This window comes from Hemicordylus capensis, chromosome 6 (assembly GCF_027244095.1).
Source record: "Hemicordylus capensis ecotype Gifberg chromosome 6, rHemCap1.1.pri, whole genome shotgun sequence".
Classification (NCBI taxonomy): domain Eukaryota; kingdom Metazoa; phylum Chordata; class Lepidosauria; order Squamata; family Cordylidae; genus Hemicordylus; species Hemicordylus capensis.
In genome coordinates, this window is record NC_069662.1 from 44,641,478 (window position 1) to 44,668,697 (window position 27,220).

Genomic DNA, 27,220 nt, shown 5'->3' on the forward strand with positions numbered 1-27,220 from the left:
TATGAAGCCCACAAGCCAGAGACAAAGGGACATGTCCTCTCCCTCCATGGCTTCTCTGCAATGAGTATTCAGAGGTGTGCTGCCTCTGTAGGTAGAATATAGCCTCTGAGACTAGTAGCCATCTAATCTTCTTATAAGGAAGGGGTAGATATTGGAGAATGGATGGAAATGGGAGACAGAGATGGATACAAACTAGGGCTAGTTCTGCCATTAGTTCTGCCCAGCTCGGGCAGCAGATTGTGGAGTACTATTAAAGGGAAGAAAATGGTCAATTATTTCCATCATGAGGGGTGCCATTTTGATTTTCTATTCTGCTTCAGATGCCAAAATTCCTTGGGCTGCCTCTGCTATAAAGGGGTATATATGGAAGAGAAAGAGATGAGGGTAGAGGATACAAAGGGAAAGAAGGGTGCATATATGTCTCAAAAAAAGATGGATTGTTGCAGGATTAGAATTAGAAGCCCATGGCAGAACAGAGGGATGAATTAATCCTTCTTCCCAGAGCTGTGGGAATGTAGAGTCTCCTTAGTCAATCGGTGATTTCAAGTATTTATGGGAAATGCCATTCCAGTAGAAAGCACTGAATTTGTATAGAGGACAAATAGGCAATTCCTGGACTCTGGTGCTTTAGGTAACGGGCAAAGATTTTTCTTACCCAGATGCATCTTTTTTTTAAAAAGTCTTGGCAAGGTGGTGTTGGTTTTTATTTGCATTATGATGATGATGGTTTGAGGTTTTCTTCATCTCCTGTTAAAAATATATGTTGCCTTACTAAATCAGACAAATTCCATATGGCCCCGGCTTTTTGTCTCCAACCGGATGTTCTGGGAAGCTCACAAGCAGGGCAGGATGCTGATAGCCAACCCCCCAACACCTGACAATCAAAGCTATCATACCATTGAATATGGAAGTTCCATTTTTGGCTTTTCACATAGTCAGTGATAGACCTTTCTCCATAAATTCGTCTCACACTTTTTCAAGCCATCTATGCTAGTGGCCATTAGTACATGGCCACTAGGGCAATTAATTCAATAAAGTGATTTTTGTTGTTATTTTGTTGCTGCTATTTCTGTTGCTGTATTTCATTTTCTAGGTGCAGAACGTTAGTTATCTTGCCACAGAATTTGTTTTTCAGAATTCATGTAGTCCTAAGCCCTCTACAGACATTAGTTTTCAGTGGAGGGCAGCACATAATGGGGATAAACTGGAGCACACTGGCTAGCCAGTCCCCCTGACCACATCTCCTGGGCGTCCCCTCATCAAGTGTTTGTCTGTAGATGGTTCTAAATCAGGGCTGGGGGTGGGGAGAACTTCCCCTGCATTCAGCAGTGCCTGCCATCTGTAGAAATGGCCAGGAAGGTTGTCACTGTAGGGCATCTCTAGCTGACACACTCCCATTTACCCTCCTCACATGTTGGCCTTCCACTGAGGACTGAAGAGAGTTCTAGTGTTACTCCGTTGCTGGCATTTTCTCTCATTTGCAGAAGGCTTTTTCTGTGTGCTGAATACAGCAGATCTGCCTGCAGCTATGAACATAGATAGATGATGATATTGACTAGCTGGGGATGTGAGTGTGCAGTGTCAAAGATAATCCCTTTGTGTTGCAGGTGAGGCTAGCCATAGTGGTTTTGATGTCAGTCCTAATTCCTGTCAAGTTGGGGGAGAAGGCAAAGGTGGTTTGTAGTCAGCACAAGGAGCAACAAGAGTCAAGCGTTCCAGATCATCAGGCTGACAAGCTAGTCCAATCTGGAAGCCTTTATATGGACAAGGAGACCCTGCTCTGGCCTATGGCTGTTAAGAAGCTACCTGGATTAGTTTGGTTGATCTCCCTTCCTTAGGCATTTGATGATGCAATCCCTGAGGTAGATGTTAATTTTGCGTGAATGAAATGGCAACTTTGATAGCTGCTATGGCATCTTATGTTCTCATAATTATGCATGGAGTAGAAAGAGTAGAGTAAATAGCCACCTAATGATGCAGTGGGGAAGTAACTTGCCTAGGGAGCAAGAGGTTGCTGGTTCGAATTCCCACTGATATGTTTCCCTATATCAGGCAGCAGCGATATAGGAAGATGCTGAAAGGCATCATCTCATACTGTGCAGGAGATGGCAATGGTAAACCCCTCCTGTATTCTACCAAAGAAAACCACAGGGCTCTGTGGCTGCTAGGAATCAACACCAACGTGATGGCATAACTTTACTTTAGAAAGAGTAGATAGAGAGAATTATTTTCTCCCTTTCTCACAACACTAGAACCAGGGATCATCCCATGAAACTGATTGCCAGGAAATCTGGGCCAAAGGAAGTACTTTTTCACACAATGCATAATTGATCTATGGAATTCTCTGCCACAGGATGTGGTGATGGCTACTAGCTTGGATGGCTTGAAAAGGGGGCTTAGAAAAATTCAGGGAGGACAAGTCTATCAGTGGCTACTAATCTGGTGGCTGTTGGCTACCTGCAGCCTCAGAGGCAAGATGCCTCTAAATACCAGTTGCAAGGGAGCAGCAGCAGGAGAGAGGGCATGACTTCACATTTTGACTGTGGGCTTCTCAGAGGCATCTGGTGGACCACTGTGAAAAACAGGATACTGGCCTAGACAGGCCTTGGGCCTGATTCAGAAGGGATGGTCTTATGTTATTTGGTGACTTTGATGGCTGCTTTGATGACTTTTAAAATATTAGAAACAATTTTGGAGGCTGGGTTCATGATTCATCAGGAAATTCTCCCTCAGAAGCCCTGAACAGAATGAGTTGGACAAGAGTAGAGACTCATGCAGGAGAATTTCCTGGAGGTTTCCCAGAGGCTTTACTATGGGAGGAAGTGGTATAAGTTAAGAAGAATTAGGACAAAAGTATATAAAGCACATCTAAGCATGTTTAAGCATAAATAAGCATAAATGGGCGTAAATCTGGCTGGGTCATTCACAATGTTGCTTTTTATTCTGGTTAATTATAGTTTGTTACGGCTTTTCAAATATTGGCTTGTTCTTACAATAGGCTCCTCCCCATCCATTCCACCCATTTCTGGCCAATATGGTTACAGAGGAGGCAGGGGGACCCTGCTTCCTGCATCCTGTTAGTGCATTCTTCTGTGCCCAGGTAGGCAAGGAGTGAGTGTGCGCTCATGTGTGGTTTTTGGTTTATTGGAACTTTAATTTAAAAAAAAAAAAATCTTCCAATGTTCTTGCACAATTACATCTGCACAGGAGCACATTCCAATGTTCCACTTTGGGGCTCTCATATGAGGGGCAGGAAGCCCAGGCACCAGGTTCCATGCATGCATACTTCTCAAGTATTTCCCCACTTTATTTTTTTAAGTGCTTTTTCAGTGTTCTTGCATATCTCCACTATTACAAAAGGAAGAAAACAAGTCAGAAATCCTTTTGTAGTAGCGTGGTTGTGCAAGAATACCATCTTAAAAAAAAAAAAAAAAAGCACCCCAAACCCACCCAAAATTCAGAGCACGGTAAATTGGCTGGGCAGGAAGCTCTGAAAATTAGCACAAGGTCATGGAGGATAGCAAGCCTCTCTGTGCATTGACTTCCATGTAAATGTTCGCTGTAAACAATCCGTGATGTTTAATGATTTTTAAGAGATTAAGCTGAAATCGTAATAACATCAGTGTCACAGCAAAAAAAATAACTTCGTATCTGAGAATCACGGAATGTTTAAAAATTAATCAAAGATCAACAGATGGATTGATTTACTTGAAATTCAGTACACAGAGTCCTGTCATCCTCATACTTGTGTGCCAATTTTCAAAGCTTCCTGCCCAGCCATTTCCTCACTCTGAATTTTTTTCTCTTTTCCCCATAGACGGCTGGGTTTTTTGGTTTGAGAAAGTGCTCTTCTTGCACAACTGTGCTACTGCAAACAGATTTCTCACTTGTTTTCTTCCTTTTGCAATAGTGGGTGTGTGCAAGAGCAGCTTGTAAAACGAGAGAGGGAGAGAGAATGAGAATGAATCACGAAAAAAGCCAAATAATGGCACTGGCTGTATGAACAGCACTGAATGGAAGGCACTATAAGAACAACTTCCTTGTATGAACTCACTCCGGCCCTAAGTGTTGTGAAACAAGAGTAAACCCACCAGCAGGTTTTCCAAACTATGGTAGCCCTTGTTAGACCTGGAAAGCATTTGGTGGGTGGAAAATTCTGAAGTATGTTTTCATGCCCGACCCCCTCCCAAATCGATGTAAATACAAAATGGGCATGTTCTCAATTTTGTATTCACAGCTATCCCAATTATGAATTTGGCTGGATATAGAAGGATTGGAAAAGCAGAATGTATAATGCTGAATATGGCAAGCTATTATTTAACATTCTTACCTTAGATATTTTGATCTGAAAATTCTGGAATTCAGCATTTTGGATTTGAAAAAAATTCTGACCCTCAGATTTATATTAAATTTCATTTGACCTCTGACCACATGTAGTTGGTGTGCCCTAGCTGGTTAGATGTGTGTGAGCAATTCACAGAGAAATTAGGTTTTATTTTGGTGAGCATTTGAGGCATCTCCTACCTTGCTGTCCAGACCGGCTTCGACTGACATCACTCTTTTTTGGTTTTCTGAAACAGGAATAGCACCCTCATTAGAAAGCCATTTTGTTGACTCTATAATACTAACTTTCATTTGTCTGAAAAGCCAAAGAACACACACACACGGGGCAGTTCCCCCATGAGGCAAACTGAGGCAGTCACCTTAGGCACACCTTTGTGGGGTCCTTTTGAGGCTGGCAGAATTTGCCCCTGCACCCTCTGCCTCCCACCTGGGCCAGAGCTGATGTAACTCCATACCCGCTTCCCAAACCCTTGCGCTGCTCCCAGAATGTGTCACCACCACAACTGAGTCATGGAGGGAGGCTGCTCAGGCTTCTCCAAGCTACCTAGGTAGGTGGCAGCAGCAACGTTCTCTGATCTTCATTTGGAAATGAGGGGTGGAGAATGTTGCTGCCGCTGTTCTAACAGCTTGGAGAAGTTCAGGCAGCCTCCCTTCAGCTCTCAGAGGTGGAGATGATGTCTTCCAAGAAGCGGTGGGAGCCTGCCCTGGCTCCTCCAAGTTGTTCTGGTAGCTGTTAGCTGGTGGTAGAGGCAGCAGCATTTTCAGATTCTCGTGTTGAAACAAGGGTCGGAGAATGCTGCTGCCACCACCATCTACTGAGGCAGCTTGGAGATGCCCATGCAGTCCCCAGCCCACTCTCATCAGAATGCTTTGTCAGCATCTCTGAGAATGAGCAGGCAGCTTCTTGTGCTTCTCCAAGCCTCCAAGGTAGCTGGTGGTGGTGGTGACAGCACTCTCCGACACTCGCTTCCAAACGAGGGTGAGAGTACATCAGCACTGCTGCTCATGGCTGCTAAGGCAGCTTGGAAAAGCTCCAAAAGCCTACTGCCTGTTCTCAGAGGCAGCGGCAATTAGTTTTGACAGCAGCACCCAAGGTTGGCAGGCAGGTGGGGCTATTGTGGAGGCAGGGTGATGTTGACTTTGGCCTGGTGTTGTGAATAGGCTGTTATGCCCTCCATACAAGGGAGAGAGGGAGCACCCAGCCCCTCCCAACTAGCCAAAGCACTGGCTCAGGGGCGTAGCAAGGTTGAAGTGGGCCCAACCTATGTGCCACAATAGAACATCATCCTAAATTATTTTTTTAAAGGTTTTGTAAATTGTGGACGATGCAAGTCATTTAATGGTGACTAGAGAAAGACATGCTGTTCTGGTAGCTCCAGGTCTTAACACTCACATCAATTTCAGAGGATGAATACAACTGAAGGAAGCCCGGGCGGGTGCGCTGGGGGAGTCAGTCATGTGACTTGCCTCTGGGGGGCCCCCTAAGGCAGTGGGCCCCCAGACAACTGTCTTCTCTTGCCCTATTATAGTTACATTACATTACAGGGCATGGGTGGGGGCAGGAGAGAGAACTCAACACAGGCATACCAGTTTTGACTGCAGCTGCATGTCAAGAGTAGCATGTAGCTCCACCTTGCATATAAAATGCTATAAATCTACCTGACAGTAAGCAGCATCCAGACTAAATTATTCAGAAGTACTACTCAGGAATTACTCTGTAGGACTACTTAATTTCAGTAGGACTATGGAGGAGTAATTTATTCTGGATGCTATCCTTTGTGTAAGAGAATTGGTTGCAGGTTCACACACCATTCATGCCAAGTGTGTTGCATTTAAGGGAATGATCATAATTGCCATAGGAATAAAAAAGCTGAAGATGACACCACCATGGAGGCAATACATCCATCACAGAGTTGTAGCAACTATGCCATATGCCTCCCTAACCTTTTCTTGGAGACTTCCAAGGACACAGGTTTCTCCACCTTCCCAAGTATCCCTCCTACCAGTACCACACACGCTTCTCCCTCTTGGTACCTCTTAGCAAGGGGGTTGCTCTCATGCTCCACCTTCTCTTCAGCCTGGCCTTCCTGGGTGGAGCTAACCTCCGGCACCGTCTCTAATCTTTTTGAGGTTTTCAAGTTTTCTATGGCTGGGAGACTATCACCTAGAACAACCTCCACTGAACTGGAAGGTGGCCCTAGGTTTCGCATTTTGACTGTGCTCTCTGGAGACGGAACTGGACTTTGCTTTTTCTTGGCTTTCTTTTCGGGGGCTGGGCTCTGTTTTTTCTTGGCTTTCTTTTCGGGGGCCAGGTTCTGTTTTTTCTTGGTTTTATTTTCCAGGGCACTGACGCTTTTGGTGGCTGCGTGAATGTTCCACGTTGCGTTCATGTGCTGAGGAGAAATGTGCCGAGGGGACGGAATCTGGGAAAATAAACAATGAGAATCAACACCAGAAAGCTCAAGAATCATGATTTGCAGTTTCACCCCTCCCCAGCCACACATATTACTCCAATTCCCTTGACTATAGATAGGCAACTGGAGGTTTAGGGACCTGGTCTCTGTCCTCCAGGCTGTGTCCAAGCACAGCCTTATATTATCTTCTCAAGTATAAACAAACACGTAAAAACACATATAGGGAGGGTATTCCATAAGAAGGGGGCCACTGCAGAGAAGGCCTGACCCCTCATGGCCACCAGATGGATTTCAGCAAAAGGCAGCACACACAGGAGGCCCACTCTACAATTTCTTATAGGTCGGGTAGATATATGAGGAAGAAAGCGGTCCTGCAGGTACCTTGGCCCAAGCCACATGGGGCTTTAACCCTTATCTGGAATTCCAGTTGGATTTCCACCCCCAGCTGTGTAAAGCTGCATAAACAAGCAAATCACTCTATTCCCAGCTATGCTCTTGATGTCAAACTCTTACCTGCACTCTGGTACACAGTATATCCACTATAGTCCCTCACCAGTTATGATATTTATGTTATTATTAATAAAAATATGACACAGGGTAGAAAACTACCTCAAAATGAATGGCTTTCTATGGTGAGGTCATTTCCATTTTAAGACAATTGAGTAGGGATGGCCAGTGCGTATGCATGGCAGCCTCCGAAATGGCTGCTGTCACTGTGGAAAAGGCTAGAACGGCCTGAAAATGGGCTGAAATGGCCCTTAGAAGACCGGGGGGGAGGGAAACAGTGGAGACCCCCCACTGCGGCAGCACCTCCTGCGACTGCCGGACCCAGTGGTGTGTGTTTAATTTTTTTAAAAACACCCCCCAAAACTTTAGAACCCCTGAACCAGCTTGAATACGAACCAAGCTGGGGTGTGTAGTATGTGTGGGGTGGGTGGGTGTTCAGAGACACAAAACCAAACATGCCTGGTTCGGTTCAAGTCTGGTTTGGACTCAAACCGTACTGAGCAAACCAGTTTTGCGCACACCCCTACAATGGGGAGAAAACCAATCCCAGAAATGAATGGGCTTTCTATGGTGAGGTGGTTTCTATACCATTCCCATTACAAGTCAATTGGGAGAAAAACCAACCCACAAATGAATGGCCTTTCTATGTGGGGTGGTATTTATTTATTTAGCAAATTTATTGACCACCTGACTTCCTTAGACTTGAGGTGGTTTACATAAATTAAAACAACAACAACGAAGACAAGAGAAGAAGGGTGGGGGGAATAAAATAAAATAAGAATGGCCATGGGTATCTATCCCATGCCCATATTAAGCCCTTTGGGATGGAAGAGAACACACTGTGTCTCTTTGAAAACTTCAGTTTTGTTCCCCTCGATGATGATAGTGTCTCAAAACCAGTCTGAAGCACTGCATAGTTCTGTGCTTTTGAGTTAGGGCAGATGAAACCATCTCATGCCAGACCTAGTGTTTGGAACAAGTAAAACGTTTGGAAGCATCTGACTTCACAGAAGCAGAGATTTTAGCCAGAAGAACAAAGCCAAAAAGAGCACTACAACAACCACAGCAATAACCACAACCACAGCAATATGGCAGCTTCAGTAAGCCTGTCATCAGTGGATCAACCATCCGCAGTACATCTCTGGTCTTTCCCAGTTTCTCCTAGTAGGATACAGCCCAGAAGGATGTGCGTGTGTTGGGTGGGGTGTGCGGTGGGGCATTGGAGCTTGGTTCCAGGTGGAGAGAGCAAGAGGATGTAGAGGTGAGATGTGTGGCACTGAAAAGTCTGCTGAACTTTATTCACATGCCAGTAAAGGTATTGAGAGATAATGGGTTTACATGAGAAGCAGAAATGACAAAAGGTGGTCTATCACTTGCCCACTGCAGAGTGGTGAGGTGGGGTTGGGGTCCTCTAGTGAGAGGCCAGATCCAGCATTTAGTCCAGGCAGCAGGAGGAGGCAGTGAGTGAAACAACTCTTTCCCCTGCAATCTGAGAAAGAGAACCATCATGAACCCTGAGGGAGGAATCCAAATACTGCCTGACGTCCTGGAAAGCCACTGCCAGTTAGAGTAGACAATGCTGCTCTTAACGATTGAGCTAACAAAACTGAAAGTGTATCTTAGCCTGCTAGTCCTAGCTGGTGTGTTTCATGTAAATCAGGCAGTGTTGCAGGGACTGTGGGCAGTACATCTGGGGCCCTCCTATTTCTGTGCCATGATGCAGCTGAGATGATTTGAGGACATAGCAAGTAATTTAAGGTTCAATGACAAAGCCACGACAGGAGAGAAGAGTGACTGCCAAGTTGGCAACCATTTGAGGAATCTGGGACCTTGTTTGTGTGGGAGCTGCAGTACAGCTAGGTTCCTGAGTCTGACCAGCAGTTGATGAGCAGCTGTTAGGTTTTTGAGGCACTGTCCCTTCTGGCAATACATGCTAAGCAAGCCAAAGAAGTATGGTTTGAAATATGGTGATGCTGTGATGCAAAAACATCCTAACCACTGACAGATGTTGACCTTGGGAAACAAGCTTGAGGACTGCAACAAAGACAAGTAGGCCAGCAAGTTATGCAGCAGTGTACAGCCATGGAAAAACTCTTGGGGCTGCTGCAGGTGAATTGACCCTCTACAGGTATATGCACTTCAAAACCTTTTTGAAGTATGTGTAGATGAGTGATTCAGATGAGTATCCTTCTCACGTGATTAAAGGATGTGCCAAGAGCTCATTGGCGCATCCACCAGTGACATCAGGGTGGGTGCGTTCTTGCCACAGAACTGATGTTCCTGCACATGCGGGGCAATGTTTGTCTGAACCTGCCCTCAGAGAATTGTGGTGAAGGATAACTTTCCCCCCAGTGTATAGTTGACAGAGGCTCTCTTGAGCAAGAGATTGACCTATGCAGACATGATGAGACATAACAAGCCAGACATACTGCCCAAAATGCAAACACATTCACAAAGGGAAGCACTGTAATCTGTGTTTGGTTTGGATGAATAGAAGACATTGGTATTGTGTGTACTCAGGAAGTTTGTGCCCAGGACAGCTGACAAGAAACCAAGCCAAATATGTGTTGATTGTGGGTGACTGGCCTGTAGAATGCACTTGACCAGTTCCCAGATTGCATTTAGGTCAGTCCTTTCAGCTGAAATGCTGAAAACCCGGATGTTGAAGTATGGATCCTAATTAGTGTGGGGTCTGAAGTGTTCATTTTTCTTTGCTAAAAACTCACATTCTCAGTGAGTCATGCAGTCACATAGGACACAATGCTTGGGATGTAAGGGTCACCACTGCACTCCCCTGGGGTGAAATGTTGTGGGTTCTGTGGCCTGAAAAAGTTGGGGGGTATCCCGTGTAACCAGTGGGACTACTTGGGAGTAGGAAGTCCTACGTGTGTGTAAAAAAATCATTACTCCGGATGAGGGTTAAGCACCAACATTTTGTGGATAACATCACTCACATGCACCACAATTTGTCTTCACTGGTGGTGGATATGGTTTCATCAGGCCTAAAGGAGATGGTGGTCTGTCCCCTGCTGAAGAAGCCCTCTCTAGAGCTCATGTTTCTTGATAACTATTGGCAGGTCTCCATTTTGTCCTTCTTGGGCAAGGTACTCAAGCATGTTGTGATGGCTCAGCTCCAGAGATACTTGGATGAAACTGATTATTTTGATCATTTTCAATCCGACTTCCACCCCAGTTTTGGACAGACCAACTGAGACCAAGGTCACTTGGTGGAGAACTTGTGCTAGAAGCTGGATTGGGAGAATGCATCCCTGTTGGTTCTGCTGGAGCTCTCAGCAGTTTTTAATGCCATTGAACCTGGCATCCTCCTGGAACAACTTGTGGGGCTGGAGTTCACTGGTTCCTCTCCTTCCTACAGGGTAGGTCCCAATAGCTGGTTCATGAGAGGGAATCCTGCTTGAGAAAGGCCTGCCTTGATAATTGGTCTGTGACGTCCCTCAGGGTCTATCTTGTCCTCCTACGTTTTTTAACATCTACATCAGTCACTGGGGGAAGTATCACTGATGCATATTGCATGTCACACGCTTGGTTTGGTATTTTACTCTGATCAGGGTGGTGTTCCGTGCGTGGGGACTCCTGTGATTTCCCCATTGTCATGGACGGACCACCATCTGGTTAAGGCTGGACTTACAACCACTTCCCACCTCTGCAGGGGCCCATTAGAATGGTCCGCCCGAAGAGGTTATTGGATCCACTAAGATCCCAAGAAGCCTTGGAGGGATTTAATGTTGGCTTTGCCTCCAGTGACTGTTGCTGGTGTCTATTTTATGTTTCTTTTAGATTGTGAGCCCTTTGGGGACAGGGATCCATCTTATTTATTTGTTATTTCTCTGTGTAAACCGCCCTGAGCCATTTTTGGAAGGGCGGTATAGAAATCAAATTATTATTATTATTATTATTATTATTATTATTATTATTATTAATAACAATAATTTATTTATTTGCTGGTGATCCTGTTGATACCTGTTGAGAATTGGAACAACTTGCTCACCAGGGCAGTAGACACGATTGCTCCCAAGCGTCCCCTCCGACCCGCTTCAAATGTGGCCCCTTGGTATATGGAAGATCTACGGGGGCTGAAATGGCAAGGTAGGTGACTGGAGCACAAGTATTTATTTGCTGGTGATCCTGTTGATACCTGTTGAGAATTGGAACAACTTGCTCACCAGGGCAGTAGACACGATTGCTCCCAAGCGTCCCCTCCGACCCGCTTCAAAAGTGGCCCCTTGGTATATGGAAGATCTACGGGGGCTGAAATGGCAAGGTAGGCGACTGGAGCACAAGTGGAGGAAGACTCGACTCGAATCTGACAGATTGAGACATAGAGCACATCTAAAGATCTATGCTCAGGCAATATGTGCGGCAAAGAGGCGGTTCTTTTCTGCCTGTATTGCCTCTGTGAGTTCACGTCCGGCAGAGTTGTTCAGGGTTGTGAGGGAATAAGTATCTGCCCCCACTCCCTTGAACCAGAATTTGGAGTCATCAGTTACCCTCTGTGATGTGTTTAAAGAGTTTTTCGCAGATAAAATCTCTCGGATTCATGCCGACATAGATGGAGACTCCACAATTAATTTGATGTCTGAGCTGGAGGTGCCCAACAACTCCTCTTATGTGATTCGATTGGATCGGTTTCAGTTTGTGACTCCTGAGGATGTTGACAAGCTGCTTGGAGTGGTGAGGCCTACCACTTGTTCTCTTGACCCTTGTCCAACATGGCTTGTTCGATCTAGCAGGGAGGTTGTTGTAAACAACCTGGTGGAAACCATAAATGCTTCTCTGAGGGAGGGCAGGATGCCTCCTTGTCTTAAGGAGGCAATCATTAGACCTCTTGTAAAGAAGTCTGCATTAGATCCCTCAGAGTTGAGCAATTATAGGCCTGTCTCCAACCTCCCATGGCTGGGCAAGGTAACTGAGAGGGTGCTGGCCTCTCAGCTCCAGGTGGTCTTGGAGGAAACTGATTATCTAGATCCATTTCAAACTGGTTTTCGGGCGGGCTATGGGGTGGAGACTGCTTTGATCGGCCTGATGGATGATATCCAATTGGGAATTGACAGAGGAAGTGTGACTCTGTTGGTCCTTTTGGATCTCTCAGCGGCTTTCAATACTATCAACCATAGTATCCTTCTGGAACGTCTGAGGGGGTTGGGGGTGGTAGGCACTGTTTTACAGTGGTTTCGCTCCTACCTCTTGAATAGATTCCAGATGGTGTTGAATGGAGACTGTTGCTCTTCAAAATCTGAGCTTAAGTATGGTGTCCCTCAAGGCTCCGTACTTTCTCCAGTGCCTTTTAACATCTACGTGAAACCGCTGGGAGAGATCATCAGGGGATTTGGAGCTGGGTGTTACCAGTACGCTGATGACACCCAGATCTACTTCTCCATGTCAACTTCTTCAGGAGCTGGCATATCCTCCCTAAATGTCTGCCTGGAAGCAGTAATGGGCTGGATGAGGGAGAATAAACTGAAGCTGAATCCAGATAAGACAGAGGTACTTATTGTGCGGGGTCAGAACTCTAGAGACGATTTTGATCTGCCTGTTCTAGATGGGGTCACACTTCTCCAAAAGGAACAGGTTCACAGTCTGGGAGTACTTCTGGATTCACACCTCTCCCTGGTTTTTCAAGTTGAGGCCGTGGCCAGGGGTGCTTTCTATCAGCGTGGTATAGTGGTTAGAGTGCTGGACTAGGACTAGGGAGACCTGAGTTCATATCCCCATTCAGCCATAAAACTAGCTGGGTGACTCTGGGCCAGTCACTTCTCTCTCAGCCAAACCTACTTCACAGGGTTGTTGTGAAAGAGAAACTCAAGTATGTAGTGCACTGCTCTGGGCTCCTTGGAGGAAGAGCGGGATATAAATGTAAAAATAATAATAATAATTTCTATCAGCTTCAGCTGATACACCAGCTGCACCCGTTTCTCAAGATCAATGACCTCAAAACAGTGGTATATCTGTTGGTAACCTCCAGACTTGACTTTTGTAATGCGCTCTACATGGGGCTGCCTTTGTACGTAGTCCGGAGAGACCATGTTACTCTAGTTACTGCCAACTCGTTTGCTGGCTACACAGAGACGGGCCTTCTTGGTTGCTGTCCTGAGATTGTGGAATGCGCTCCCTGCTGATATACAATCCTCCCCATCTCTGGCAATTTTCAAAAAACACCCGAAAACCCATCCTTTCACTCAAGCTTTCTCAGCTTCCTAAATTTTGGGGGGTTTAATATCTGGTTTATTTTAAAATTCAAAACCCAATTTTGGGTTTTTTAATCACTGTAATTGTTTGATTGTTGTTTTTAAATGTTTTTAAATTGTTAATTGTTATATTGTTTTTTAATTTGTTATAGCTCTTTACTGTTTTAGTGGTTTGTTTTAATTGTAAACCGCCCTGAACCATTTTGGAAGGGCAGTATACAAATCAAATCAAATCAAATAAATAAATAATAAGTTATCCAAGGGTTTGGCATCCTATGCCACTAGTTTGTGGATGACACCCAGCTTTATATATCTATGCCATCCCAGTGGGAGAAGGGATAGATGTGGATTAACAAGTTGAAATTGAATGTGAACATTGTGGAGGCTGTCCTACTCAGTACTTCTGACTAGGTTTGCAGCTTGGAAGTTCTCTGAGCCCTGGCATTATACCTGGATGCTCCAGGACCTGTCATGACCTAGGGAGCTTTTGCCTGGCTTTGGCTCATGTGCCAACCACATCCATTTCTATCTCAGTCAGATCTGAGTACAATGAACCTGGATTTGATCACCCCTCTACTGGGGTTGGGGAGTAGGGGCTGCCCTTAAAGACCTTCTGAAAGTTCAGCTAGTCCAGAATGCAGCCATGAGAGTTTCAACTGGCTCAAGACTCATGAACTATTTTACACCTGTTCTTCATTAGTTGCACTGGTTACCAGTCTGTTTCCAGGCATGATTTAAAGTGCTAATGTTGACATTTAAAGCCCTAAATGGCTTTGGGCCAAGGTACCTGAAGAGCACTTTCTTCCACATAAATCTGCCTTACTTATATGAACCTGTAGAGAGGTCATTCATCCTGAGTGTGCTGCCTTTTGCTGAAATCCATCTGGTGGCCATGTGGGGTCAGATCATCTCTGTGGTGGCCCCCTCCTTGTGGAATGCCCTCCTTTGAAAGCTCCAACTTGCTCCACCACCATGCTGACATTTTGGTGCTCTTCAAAAATGTCCATACTTCTTCTGGCAGGCTTTCAGTATGGACTTGAGAAACTTGTTTTGGAAACTGTTTCAACTCTCCTCTGCCCAGTGTTTTTCATATTGTAAATGTAGTTGTTTGAATTGTATGTTTTAATATTTTGTATGTTGTAAGCCAGTTTGGAATTTTTGATGAAAAGCAGGATAATTTTTTTAAAAATAAATACATAAATAGTCAAGGTGGGGTGCATAATACAAACTATAACCCTTGTCTCATGTAACACTCATCACATTAATTGAACATGGGAAGGAAGGAGCATGACGGTGCCTGTTGGCTTCCCTGACACATGCACTTCCCAGCCATGCCTACGGATATCAGGGTTATAATCTATTATGACCGATATTGTTAAGATGAGTTTATCACAATTGTACTTCTGAATTAAAAAAAGGAAATAAATCTAAGAGCTAGTAATTGTTCAAAGTAAACATATAGAACATTTAGGGAATTTAGTTATGAAACATTTTTAGTTTGATAAAGCTAGCCCCTATTATTTGTTCCATGGAAGAAAGGGAAGGATGTAACAATGTAAGGTCTTTTGTGGAAAGTAAGAACCTTTTCATTTATTACTGGAGCATCAGGTGACATTTTACTCATTCTGGGTTTACTTTTTGGTTGCTTTGTTTTTCTCCCTCTGGAGTGTGTGAGTGTGTGTATATGGGGCAGGGGTGGGGTTGGCTACCTCACTTCCCTCCATTGTGTAGGCCACACAATTTGCCCAGCAGTGGCTGAGGCCAGCACAGCTACTTACTGAATTAGCCAATAGCCCAAGCACACTTACCTGTGAGTAAGCCCCACTGAACTTGATGGGATCTCTAAATATACATCCCATTAGGCAGTTGATTATAGGCCTGCTTTATTTCAAAAGGTGAAGGCAGGCTGTAAATGGGTCAAATATTAAATTAGGAATTAAATTCAAAAAGGGTCTCAACTGTACTAAAAGACACAGGTAATGAATGAGAAGCTCAGGGCTCTCTCTCTCTCTCTCTCTCTCTCTCTCTCTCTCTCTCTCTCTCTCTCCCCACACACACATTAGCTGTGTTCAGCTCGGCTCTTTCCTCCACAGCTGAACTCTTTTCTTAAGCCACAGCAAGCAAGACCCTTCAGTTCATCTCTAGGTCCTAGCGAAAGGGCTGCACCTTTCCCTACTCTTGATCAACCATCCTTGACTACAACAGCAGTCCTTTTTGCCTAATCATCCCTGGGGTTGGCTTGCCCCCCTGGGCAATCTTAGGAAGTTCCCCTCTGTGACCCCCCTTTCTGGGGTCTATCATAAGAATCACATTTTCTTCCATTCCCAGGGCCAGGGGCACACCAAGGTTGGAGTGGGCCCAGAGATGAGATTTTAAAATGGGCCCCTCTGTGCCTTCCATCTTTCTCCTGGCTCCATGTCTCTGCCAACTATCCCAACTACAGCTGCAAAGTGTAAACAATAGCAGAACCAACTAATACAACAGTATCAATGAAGAACTTTGATAACTGCACATATCCCAACTGCAGTTACAAGGAGAAAGGAGGTAGTGAGTAAATTCCATATTTATGGAGTAAACATGCACAGAATTGGGCTTTGCAAGATGCTGGGTTAAATGTAACTAATGCTTAGAATTATAACCCAAACAAGGCAAATCTGATAATGCCTGAATTGTCACTTTGCTGTATTTTGGGTTAAACAGGCACAAGATTGGCTCTGCAGCTTAGGATAAAACTTTGCAAGAGATTGTCAGGAACAGAAACTAAGGATTCATTTTTATATTTACAAGCACATATCTTGATAAGCACTGATATAATACTGGCCCCATTTCCAGTATTGCCCCCAACCCCAGAGAAAGAGAAGTATAAGCAGTCTCTTCCGACTCTTAAACACTTCTGTCCATTCTTTCTTGATGCCCCTTTATGCCTACAAGTTGCTCTTGAAATACGTTTCTTAATGTCAGCCTTCTTAGCCTTTAAACTCAAGCTCAAAAGTCCACATCTTCCATGAAGCCCGTGAGACTCTTGGTCCTCATCTCCCAATGGAAAAACACCATCCCAACTACATATAATTCATGAGCTCACATTTATCCTGTTTTAGTCTTGTGTCTAACCCCTCCTCCTTGCTAAATGTAGATTGTAAGTTCCTTGGGACAGATGTGATTTATTTATTGCATTTTAGTACCCCTAATAAAAATGTCTTCAGGTAGTTTGCGAAATAATTTACATGACTCGATGGTGCAACTTTACTTTACTTTACTCATGCACACTGGTGGCACTGAAACACAGGCAGCGCCAAAGAGGCAGGGAACACTCCCTCCAGACCTGCACTGCACACATTTAATATATAGCAGCAGGCAGCTAGCAGAGGCCTGGGCCAGCTCTTATATATTTGGCTCAGCCTGTGGCAGTGTGATTGAAAATCAAGAAGGACCCATAGAAATGCTGTGGCAGTGGCACAAGTTCAAACTGTGAATGAAGCACATTGGCTTGAATCGCTTCAAGTTAATGGTGACTTCTGAAATTGTGCCCATCAAATTATCTGGGGTTGGGTTTATTATAGTAATGTCTCCCTCTCTCCAGGAAGAAAGCCAACTTGATTTAGCCAGTTGCCAATAGCAATAAGCAGAAGGAAACATCAACAGCAAGAAGTGTCTGGTTTGTCCCTCTTGTCCCGTCTCCCGAAGGGAGCAATAGCAAAGGAGGGACACAGAAAGCACAAGCAGAAACGCAGGAAAAACCCCAATTTAGAACACACACACGGAGAGAGAAACGAAGGAGAGAAACAGGGAAAGAAGGGAAGGGGAACACAGCAACAATAGGAGGAGGGGAAGAACTGCTCCAAAGCAGTGGATGCTACCCCGGGTTGGAGAGCAGTTGAGGGCAGGCTGTTGCTACTCTGGACTGGAGCATCTTTTCAATTATCCCACTATGTTCAAGTTCTGGGAGGGGTGCTCGAAATTCGGGTTTTTCCCTGTGTTTCTGCTTGTGCTCTCTGTCCCTCCTTTGCAACTGCTCAGTTGCAATTTGAGGGACACAGAGACCCCAAGCAGAAACGCAGGAAAACCCCCAATTTAGAAAAAACACACACACACACACACACACACACACACACCCCAAAAAGGAAGGAGAGAAACAGGGAAAGAGGGGAAGGGAACACAGTGCAGCAACAATAGGAGGAGGGGAAGAGGCAAGAGTGGCTCCAAAGTGGTGGATTCTACCCCAGCGATTGGAGAGCAACCGAGGGAAGGCTGTTGCTTGCTGCTCTCTGGACTTGAGCATCTTTTCAGTGAATGATCCCACTACCCTTGTCTCCTTTGTTCAAGTCCTGGGAGGGTTGTTTTAAATCATGTCCCCCCCCGCCTGCTTTTCAGCTTGGGCTTTCTCTCCTTCCTTTGCAACTGCTCCCTGAGGGAGCAGTTGCAATTTGGAGGGACACAGAGAGCCCAAGCAGAAACGCAGAAATAAATCGCTGATTTAGAACACACACAGAGTGAGACCAAAAAGGAAGGAGAGAAAGAAGGGAATTGGAAGGGAATGCAATGCAGCAACAACAGGAGGAGGGGAAGAGGCAAGAGTGGCTCCAAAGCGGTGTAATGACTGCAGTCCCTACCCCAGTGGTCAGAGAGCAGGCAATGACAAGCTGTTGCTACTGTCTCTGGAGCTTTTTCTCAGTGATCCCACTACACCTTGTCTCCTTCATGCAAGGTTATTTTTTTGGCCATCGTCCGTCGCCACTGCCTATCTTCCTTCCTGCCTGCCTGCTGTACTCCTGCTGCTCACAATGCATGAGGCAGGCAGTCAGGTTGCTGCTGCTGACCCACCCCACTCTTGCCCAGAAAGAAAGAGAGAAGGTACTCAGGTACAGCTGGTCTTGCCTTTTGAAGGCAAGGTAAACTCCACCCCCCATCGCTGTCTGTGGCCCACGGGCAGCTGCAATTATCAGGGCAGGCAGGTGCTGTGGGTTGAGTGCATGCCCTGTCTGCACCATGGGAGATGAGACTGTCCTTGTGGGGCCCTTTGAGGCAGCCGGGCCCGGAGACAACTGTCTCCTCTTGTCTAACATACGGTACACCCATGCCCAAGGCCCAAAGATAGCTGCCATTGATACGGGACTCACATTTGTTTGTAGGGGTAAAGATGTCACATGGCTCGTCGGGGCTCTGGGCTTCTCCTTTGGCTCATCAACATTTACATCTGAGGCAGGGCGCAGCAACTGGATAATCCTGACCCAGGCATCAAAAAGATCATCCCGCCTATCTGACTCAGCGCACAGCTGGAGGTAGAAGGTGCGGCCACTTGCCAGTTTAAACCGCAGCTGCTGCCTCTCTGCATTGTGGACTGTGATCTTGACAAAGCGCAAAGGGAATAACCTGCATCAGTGTGAGAAGAGATTGGCAAATTTAAGTAAGGCTTTTAACAGCAATTTAATTGTTCTACACTGCAGGATAGAAGCGGAAGTAATGACCTGTACAAAAACATTTCTTGTTCCATTGCCAATCAAGTTTATCTGTTTGTCTTTATATCTTAATAGTGGCTGACATTCTGTGCAGCGAAGCACAAGTGGTGCATACTCTCCCATGCTGCAGCGCACCTCTAAAACAATACCCACAGTGTTGCGGAACAGGGCTGATGTTTTGCTACTTAAAATTATGCAATTGCAATTGCAAGATGCTACATCCATTGGAAATAAGATAGAAGGAAATAAGATGGGAGGAAATAATACACAGATGCTACATCCATTGGAAATAAGGGACAGAGAATTGCACAACTACAATTGCATGATTTTAAGAAGAAAAAATCAGCCCTGACCTGGAACACCCCAGACATTGTTTTAGATGTTTGCAGCAGCATGGAAATATCTGTACCAGCTTTGTGTTTCATTGCACAGACAATCAACCACTGTAGATGGATGATCATGGGGCCAGTGGCTTGTGGTACTCATTTTTTGTCTGTCTGTCTGTCTGTCTGTCTATCCAGACAATGTAACATTTAAAGGAGAATAGGGTTCCCTTCAATAAGGTTCCCCAGGTCCTGCTATGCTGCCTCATCGTGGTGGTGGTGTGTGTGTGTGTGTTCCTGGGAGGGATGAGCAAAGTATGCCAGGAGGTATACTCCCAGTAGGGTCACCCAAAGTGCGAAGATCATCCCAGTTGCCCAGCTAAAGCAAGCAGGCACCTATATTGGGCAGCAGTGATACAGGAAGGTGCTGGAGGCGGACGATCACTTCAGTGACAATGACAAAGGCATCATTTCATACCGCGCAATGGTAAACCACTCCTGTATTTTACCAAGAAAACCACATGGAGAGACAAAATGGAATGATTGTCGATGTAGTGCCAGATGGTAGGCCCTTAAGGTCAGAGGGTACTCAACATGCTACTGAGGAAGAACTGAGGATCTCTCAGAGTACTGATGGTGTTTATGACGCAGTTAGACTAAAGCCTTTTGGACGTCTAGCAGCTGATGTTGCTGTGTGGGAAAAGAAAATCCGAAGCTGTAAAGACAGAATCACAGTGGGAACATGGAACGTAAGAAGCGTGAATATGGGAAAGCTCAACACAGTGAAAGATTAAATGAATCGACTATAGATTGGCATCTTGGGCATCAGTGAATTAAAATGGACTGTAAGGGGACACTTTGAAAATCATACCATTTACTACTCAGGACACAAAAACCAAAGGAGGAACGGTGTTGCTTTCATAGGAAGGATATAGCAATGACAGTACTTGGGTACAATGTGGTCAGTGACCAACTAATATCAATTAGATTTCCTGGAAACCCTTTAACATGACAGTCCTTCAAGTCTATACCCCAACAACTGATGCAGAAGAAGAAGTTGATGAGTTTTATGCTCAAGTTCAGTCTGAAACTGACAGACCATAAAAGCAAGATGCGATGCTGGTGGCTGGAGACTGGAATGCCAAAGTTGGAAAAGTTAAGGAGGAAAACACAGTTGGCCTATATGGCCTCGGAAACAGAAATGAAGTGGGAGAACGACTTATTAGTTTCTGCCAAGCCAATGATCTCTTCATTGCTAACATATTCTTCAAACAACCAAAGCGGCGCCTATATGCATAGATATCACCAGATGGAGTACACAGAAATCAAATTGATTACATTATTGGTGCAAGGAGGTGGAAGAGCTCAGATATAACAGCAAAGAAGTGGCCAGGGACCAACTGTGGAACTGATCACGAACTGCTCATGTTCAAGTTCCAAGTCAAGCTAAAGCAGAAAAACCAAGCTATCTAGCTCCCACGATATGATCTTGAGAATGTACCCGCCATTTTCAAGGAGAACATCAGGAACCGCTTTGAAGTTCTGAACCTCATTGAAAGGGAACCAGAAGGACTGTGGAATGAAATCAAAGAAGTTGTTAAGGATGAATGTGAAAAGAGCCTGCCAAAGACCAAGAAACAGAAGAAAGCAAAATGGATGTCAGAACAGATGGTGGAAATTGCCAAGAAGAGGAGAGAAGCCAGAGTCAAGAAAGATAAAGACCTCAGGAAAGAACTTAATAGGGAATTTCAGAAAGCTGTTAGAAGAGACAAGGAGCAATACCACAATGACATCTGTAAAGACCTTGAAGATGGAAATGGACACAGAAAAACAAAGGAAGTTTTCCAAAAGATGTCTGACTTCAGAGGGAGGTTCCAACCTCGAATGGGTATGTTACAGCTGGACTTTGAAGAAGCAAGATAGAAAGAGCATCGACGCTTTTAACTTTGGTGCTGGAGAAGACTTCTAAGAATACCATGGACAGCCAGGAAAACAAACAAATGGATCATAGAACAAATCAATTCAGAATTTTCACTTGAGGCACAAATGACCAGGCTCAAACTATCATACTTGGGACACAATTTGTGAAGACCCAGCTCCCTTGAGAAGTCCATAGTGCTGGGGAAAGTTGAAGGAAATAGAAGAACAGGGTGACCAGCAGCAGCAAGGTGGATGGACTCGATTACGACAGCAATGAATGCACCACTGAGAGACCTTAAAGGCCAAGTTGATCATCCTGGAGAGAATCTATCTATGCGCTTTTTAAGAGTCGACACTGACTTGACGACAATCAATCAATCAATCAATCAATCAATCAATCAATCAAGAATTAGCATTAAGAACCAAATACAAGACTGCTTGAATTTAGTGTGTCTTGCCTAGCATGCCTCAGCCACTAAAAGAAATCTGAATTGCACCCTAGGATTTAGCTTTCATGCTCAGTTAATTGATCATCCAAGTGAGAGTGTCAGGAACCTCAACCCTATAATATGTGGCAGTTAAGGGAATGTGGGCCTGTGTTCACCCCATCCCTGGCAGCCCTGCTGGGTTTTTTGGTGTATGTGTGCAGTATATGCACCAGCAACGCCCCCTTGCATGTGGTGTCATGCACAACGGGGTGTGGCCAGAGCCCCAGAGGACCCACACACGAGCACTCCAAAGCTCATTCCCAGTTGGCATTTGCATGCTGGATAGGTGTATTTTCCTTTCTCTCCCCTGAGTGAGGGAGAGAAAGGAAAATACCCCCACCCAGCAAGCAAATGCAGCTGGAAATGAGCTCTAGAAAGCTCATGTGGACCTTCTTGGCCTCTGGCCATGCCCTTTAGTATGTGATGTCACACGCAGGGGGATCCAGAGCTCATTTCCCGGCTGTGTTCATTGCTGGGGACATGTTTTGCTAGCACACCCAGCAACAAACACAACTGGGAAATGAGGACCATCTGGAGCTGGAGTGGGGCTGATCAGGCAGCCCCCAGGTCCTGGACATTTTGGGTTCTTTGAACCCATCTGCCCTATTATAATTCTGCCCTGATATGTTGACTCTATAGATGTGAAGTGAAAGGGGGAGTCTGTCTTTGCCATCAGCTCCTTGCTGTGAGAGAGAGCATTAGGGCTTGGGAAGAACAAAATGCTGACTTGAGGTCTTTACAGAATAATGAAACCGGTTGCTTCTGAGTGACGTGTGCCATTGCTCTCCTCTGTCATACCATTCAGCTATAGCTTTGCTGATGAGGAGTTCAAACTAATACCACTGAAATCCAATGACAATATTGGGTGAATACAGAATAATGGTACTATCCCAAAGAGAGATTCCAGGGCCAAACCCCAGAGAGTGATGTCTCATATTAATTGCTCCTCTTCTTGCTCCCAATGATGTGCTACAGCAATTAACTCTCAATGTGGAACGTTGCCATCTAGACATGCTTTTGATATTCCTGTTGAAAGACTCACCTGGTTAACTCATATCTCACTGGCTTTTGATAGCGGCGCATGGCTTTGAAGAATGGAAGGTGCTCTTCTGATAGAACAATGGGCCGTGCCAGGAGCAGTACATTGGGGATCAGATGAGCAGGGCTTGTAGAGGTGATGCCAACTGTCACAATTTGCTCCTGGTTATGGATCTCAATTGGACCCCCTTGCTTGCTGATCTGAGGCACACACACAAAAGTGAATACACAGTTTACCACCTTCTAAAAACAGAAAAGGTCTAATTCATCCCAAACTCCTTATTGCTCTCTATGTGTGTGTTGTGTGTGTGTTTGGAGAGAAGACAGCCAGCAGTGAAAACTGTGAATGGTCTCCAAAAAGAAATAATTCACTCACTTCCCAGCTCAAGTCCAAGGTATTTAATATGCATATTGCATGATTGTTGTCTGCATACTTGATAAGGTAAGGTAAATAGCACAAGTAGGGCAGGGCGATCCAGATCTACCTTTTCGGAGAGGGGATTCAATCCTTTGTCCCACTGCAGAATCCCTCCCTGCCCTGAGCTGCTGTTTGTCCCAGGAGAAAAGCTCTTGAGTATCATTGGCACCAATGGAATTATTTCTCCTGGGGTAAACAACAGCTGTGGAGTCCGTGGGTGTGTGAGATCCGGATTGCAACTACAGAGGCACAGGACCGAAGCCTCCCCCAGCCATGATCCAGACCTACTCCCCATATGTGCTATTTACTCAGGACCGACCCTTCCACTAGGCAGATCTAGGTGGTCATTAGGATGCCAATTCTTTGGAGGTGTCATGGCAGAGCCCATCTCCTAACTGGCCTCCGACATGTTTTCCTCCTCTTCCCCTCCTGCTCGTTGCACTCTGTCCCTGCTCTCTCCTATCTTGATCTGCAATGTTACTCGTGCAGCTGCTCAGGTGGCAACCTCCATGACTCAAAACAAGAAGTGCAACAGTGGGCTTGGCTGCGGTTGGGCCTGGTCAAACATATAGGGAAGCTGCTTACAGCAGCATTAAAATCTGCCTCTCACAGGGACAGTTTGGTTTGTGTTGAGAATCACAGGGCCTGCACTGAGAGGAGGGAGGCGGCAGCAAGAGAGAAAGGGTGGGCATCGGATGGCTCCAAGCTCCTCAACTCTTTTCCCTCTTCTACTGTATCCCCAAAGCAATGCGGACTAGTCATTTCTTCAGGGGCACCATTAGGCATGGACTTTGGGGCCAAGGTCCCATGGCCATCCCTAGTGGGGGTGCGGGGCTGGGGCAAATCAGTATGTGCGTGGCCCCGTGACCATTTCATATGAGTACAAAATCATACTGACAGATGACATACCGTGTACATAGTGTGAGTGAGTGAGGTTTTTGGACATGTCCAACCAGCTTTGGGCATATAGTGCATTTGTAAGGAAAAAAGTTAAAAGCACAAGACATGCCCCTTGCTTCACAGTTCTCACTCAGACATTCTGGATTGCAAACCAACTTGAGCGTAGTGCATTTACAAATAAATAAAATAAAATAAAATAAAATAGTTTATTCAGCTGTTTACAGTTAGCCCCACTTTCACTAGTTGTGAAGTACTCTATGGACAAGGAGAACTCTTTCTGGAAGCTTTACTGCAGTAGGGAAAATTATTAAAAATCAACCATTTGTCCAATCTCTTTCAAATTCAATATTCAGTGCCCTCCCATCCTGCCCTATGTCTGGGCTCAATATCAAAGCCCTATGCCAAGTCATCCCAGGTGATCTAAAGGGTGGGGCAAAATGTGTGGTGCTTCACCTTTTTTTAGGCAGATTCCTCCACATGGGGCTGGAATGATGGTCTGGGAGTGGGGGCTTCAGTTCCAGATTTTTATTTTTATTTTGTAATTTTCTGCCCTGAAACAAGCCACTTATAGGACTTTTTTGATGTTTTTTTGGGGGGGAATCAATTTTATATATTAAGAATCAATAATATATCAAATCCATTTCAAATTCAATATTCAGATCCCTTACACCCTGCCCTACATCTATGCCCTACATCTGTGCCCGCTATCAAAGCCCTATAGCAAGCCATTCCATAAATATATGGCGGGGGGTAATGAAAAAAGAGAAATCCCATACCTTCCATTGCTGGCCCTGAAGAGGGGGAGAGAAGGCACAGTCTCTCAGCACAGCCCAGGGCTACAGGGCAGGGAATAGAAGAGGTGTGCACAGTGTTCTGGTGGGCAGCCAGCACTGGGCACTCTGCCTCCAGTCCAGGCTGAAGAACTTCAGGCAGGGTCGGGCAGGGGGAGCTTCAGGAAGGCTGGCATCAGCAGAGAGACCTTTGGAAGCCTTGCCCACCCACCTGAGAGTTGAGGCTGAGAGGATGCTGAACCAGTCTCACAATTTTATACATGTGTCCATACATCCAATTGCTTACAAATATCAGATCCTGAACTCTAAGTACACAACCTGTTATAGGTCATTACACTTTAAAAACCTGCTAATAATTGTGTCTAAACAAGACTAACACACCAACAAAATACATTTAAATGACCCTAAAGATGTTACACGTCATATATAATGTCCTGTATTAGACTTGGTATGGTGAAAGCAACTCTGTACTTTGTGATCCATCCACTTGAAAAAAAGATTCAACTAGAATAAGGTAAGGTGAAAAAAACTTTTCTCCTGTTTGTCAACAAAGCATTACCACTCACAGTTCCAATGAAATGGAGATAAGTATGGTCCAGCTTTTCCAGCCTTCTAATTATTTGTGGGTTAATGCTGATAACTTCTCAATCTTCCAGATTCTATAACAGTCAGTACCATTGGAATGGAGATTAATATGATCTGACTTTTCCAGCCTTCTGATTATTACCTTCCAAACTTAATGGCAATTATCCATTCAGTGTTGCCCAGGATCTTTAACATGGTCACCCTGCCCTAAGGACTGCCCTGCAAAGTCCATTTGCCCAAAGTCCATGGCCCAACCATATGCCATGATTTTCCCCAATGGAAAAGAAGGCCCCTTTTATATTTCTATAATGGCTTGGCCTAGAGTTCTGAAATGTGGCACATATTTAGGACAGGTTAGCAGGACTCTGTGTATTGATTTTGGAGCAGATAAGTCAATCTATTGATTTTCAATGGCTTTTTGAAAAGTCAAAGAAATCCTATAAGTGGCTTGTTTCATGGCAGAAAATTACAAAAATGTCTGGAACTTAAGCCCCTTCTTGAACCATTGTTCCACCCTCCCTCATGTGAAGGGTTCTGCCCAAAAAATGCAAAATGCACCCCCCACCGTTTGCCAAACTCTTTACATTTCCACAATGGCTGGGCTTAGCATTCTGAAATTGGGCACAGATTAGTCCAAGATGGCAGGACTCTGTATTTTTATTTCAAGGGAATTGGTCAGTCCTATTTTTAATGATTCCCCCCACTACTTCACTAAATAGACAATACACTAAATATATGTATTTTAAGCTATGCTCAAGTTGGTTTATGATCCAAAAGGTTTTCAGGAGAACTGTGAAGCAGGGAGCTTATATTGTGGTTTTAATTCCCATCCACCCCTACGAATCACTATTTGTCCAGGTAGGTTTTGTGTCTTGAGCAAGGGATATGTGTTGTGTCCCAGTCAGTTTGTGAATGGCCAAGGCTTCCAAAGGTCTCTCTGCTGGTGCCATTCACAAACTGTTTGTGAATGGCCACTGACCTTGGAGCAAGGGATATGTGTTGTGTCCCAGTCAGTTTGTGAATGGCCAAGAAGCTATGGGAATCCATTGGGGCTTGCATAGGCTTTTTTGTTTTGTTTTGTTTTGTTTTGTTTTGGCAGCAGATTGGAGAGGTCAAATGCAGTCTGGCCCAGAAATGTGGGTTTGTGGTGAAATGTATATATACAGAGAGGATGCTTATGGGGGTGGGGGGAGGTGTACGTTCATTAGATCCAGGGTCCAAAATTACCTAGCTGCACCCCTGCTGCTCGCTGCCCATCCATGTGGGCTGGCCTGGTCATTCAACTATGCGCATGAACAGCCTTTGTGGCTCAAGTTAAAACTAAAAGGCACTAAAAAAACCCAGGTCTGGCTCTGTATTTACATTTTTAAAATCAAGCATACAGACCTCAATTACTTAATGGGCATAACATCTAGAGTGGCTGCAATTCAAATTTGCAGGGTACAGTTTTCAAACTGATTTGATAAAGTACAATTTTCAAGCTAATTTGAGGTCCAGGAACCCTTCACTTCAAAAGTTAAGCCATCTCCCCAGCCACCTTGGCCATCTTTGTTTTGGCATCTTTCTAGTTCTTGTTCCTGCTACTACCAAGTGCCCCAGTGACTCACCTGGACAAAATTACTTTCAAACATAGGGGAAAACCTGAACAACCCGTATTCCCCCTGACGTAACTGACGCTGGAGGGGTCCTATTTTGTTGAAAAAGACTCTTCTCTGGTTGATTCCTCTGCTTGGCATTCTGGAGCTAGAGCTAGGGGGAAAATACAGATTGCAACAAAATGTGTTTCATCTCATGCAAATGAGGAAAAAATATTTTTGTTATTTGGGAGGT

The 27,220-nt window shown here is 45.0% G+C and overlaps 2 protein-coding genes across 9 annotated transcripts in view; one reads left to right on the forward strand and one right to left on the reverse strand.

Annotated features, from left to right (window-relative positions):
• ASIC2 (acid sensing ion channel subunit 2) overlaps positions 1–27,220 on the forward strand; it is a 528,145-nt gene that overhangs the window by 115,675 nt on the left and 385,250 nt on the right. The window lies entirely within an intron of this gene.
• LOC128329408 (Golgi-associated RAB2 interactor protein 1A-like) overlaps positions 1–27,220 on the reverse strand; it is a 42,015-nt gene that overhangs the window by 1,919 nt on the left and 12,876 nt on the right. For 5 of the 7 annotated variants that reach the window (XM_053260549.1, XM_053260552.1, XM_053260553.1 and 2 more), the window contains 5 exons: positions 26,998–27,139; positions 22,701–22,897; positions 18,589–18,841; positions 6,379–6,767; positions 4,525–4,571 (listed from right to left, as the gene is read on the reverse strand). In XM_053260549.1, coding sequence (XP_053116524.1) covers positions 4,525–4,571; positions 6,379–6,767; positions 18,589–18,841; positions 22,701–22,897; positions 26,998–27,139 — 1,028 coding nt within the window. The remainder of the gene's footprint in view (positions 1–4,524; positions 4,572–6,378; positions 6,768–18,588; positions 18,842–22,700; positions 22,898–26,997; positions 27,140–27,220) is intronic. The other 2 variants (XM_053260556.1, XM_053260555.1) reach the window with 1 other exon arrangement.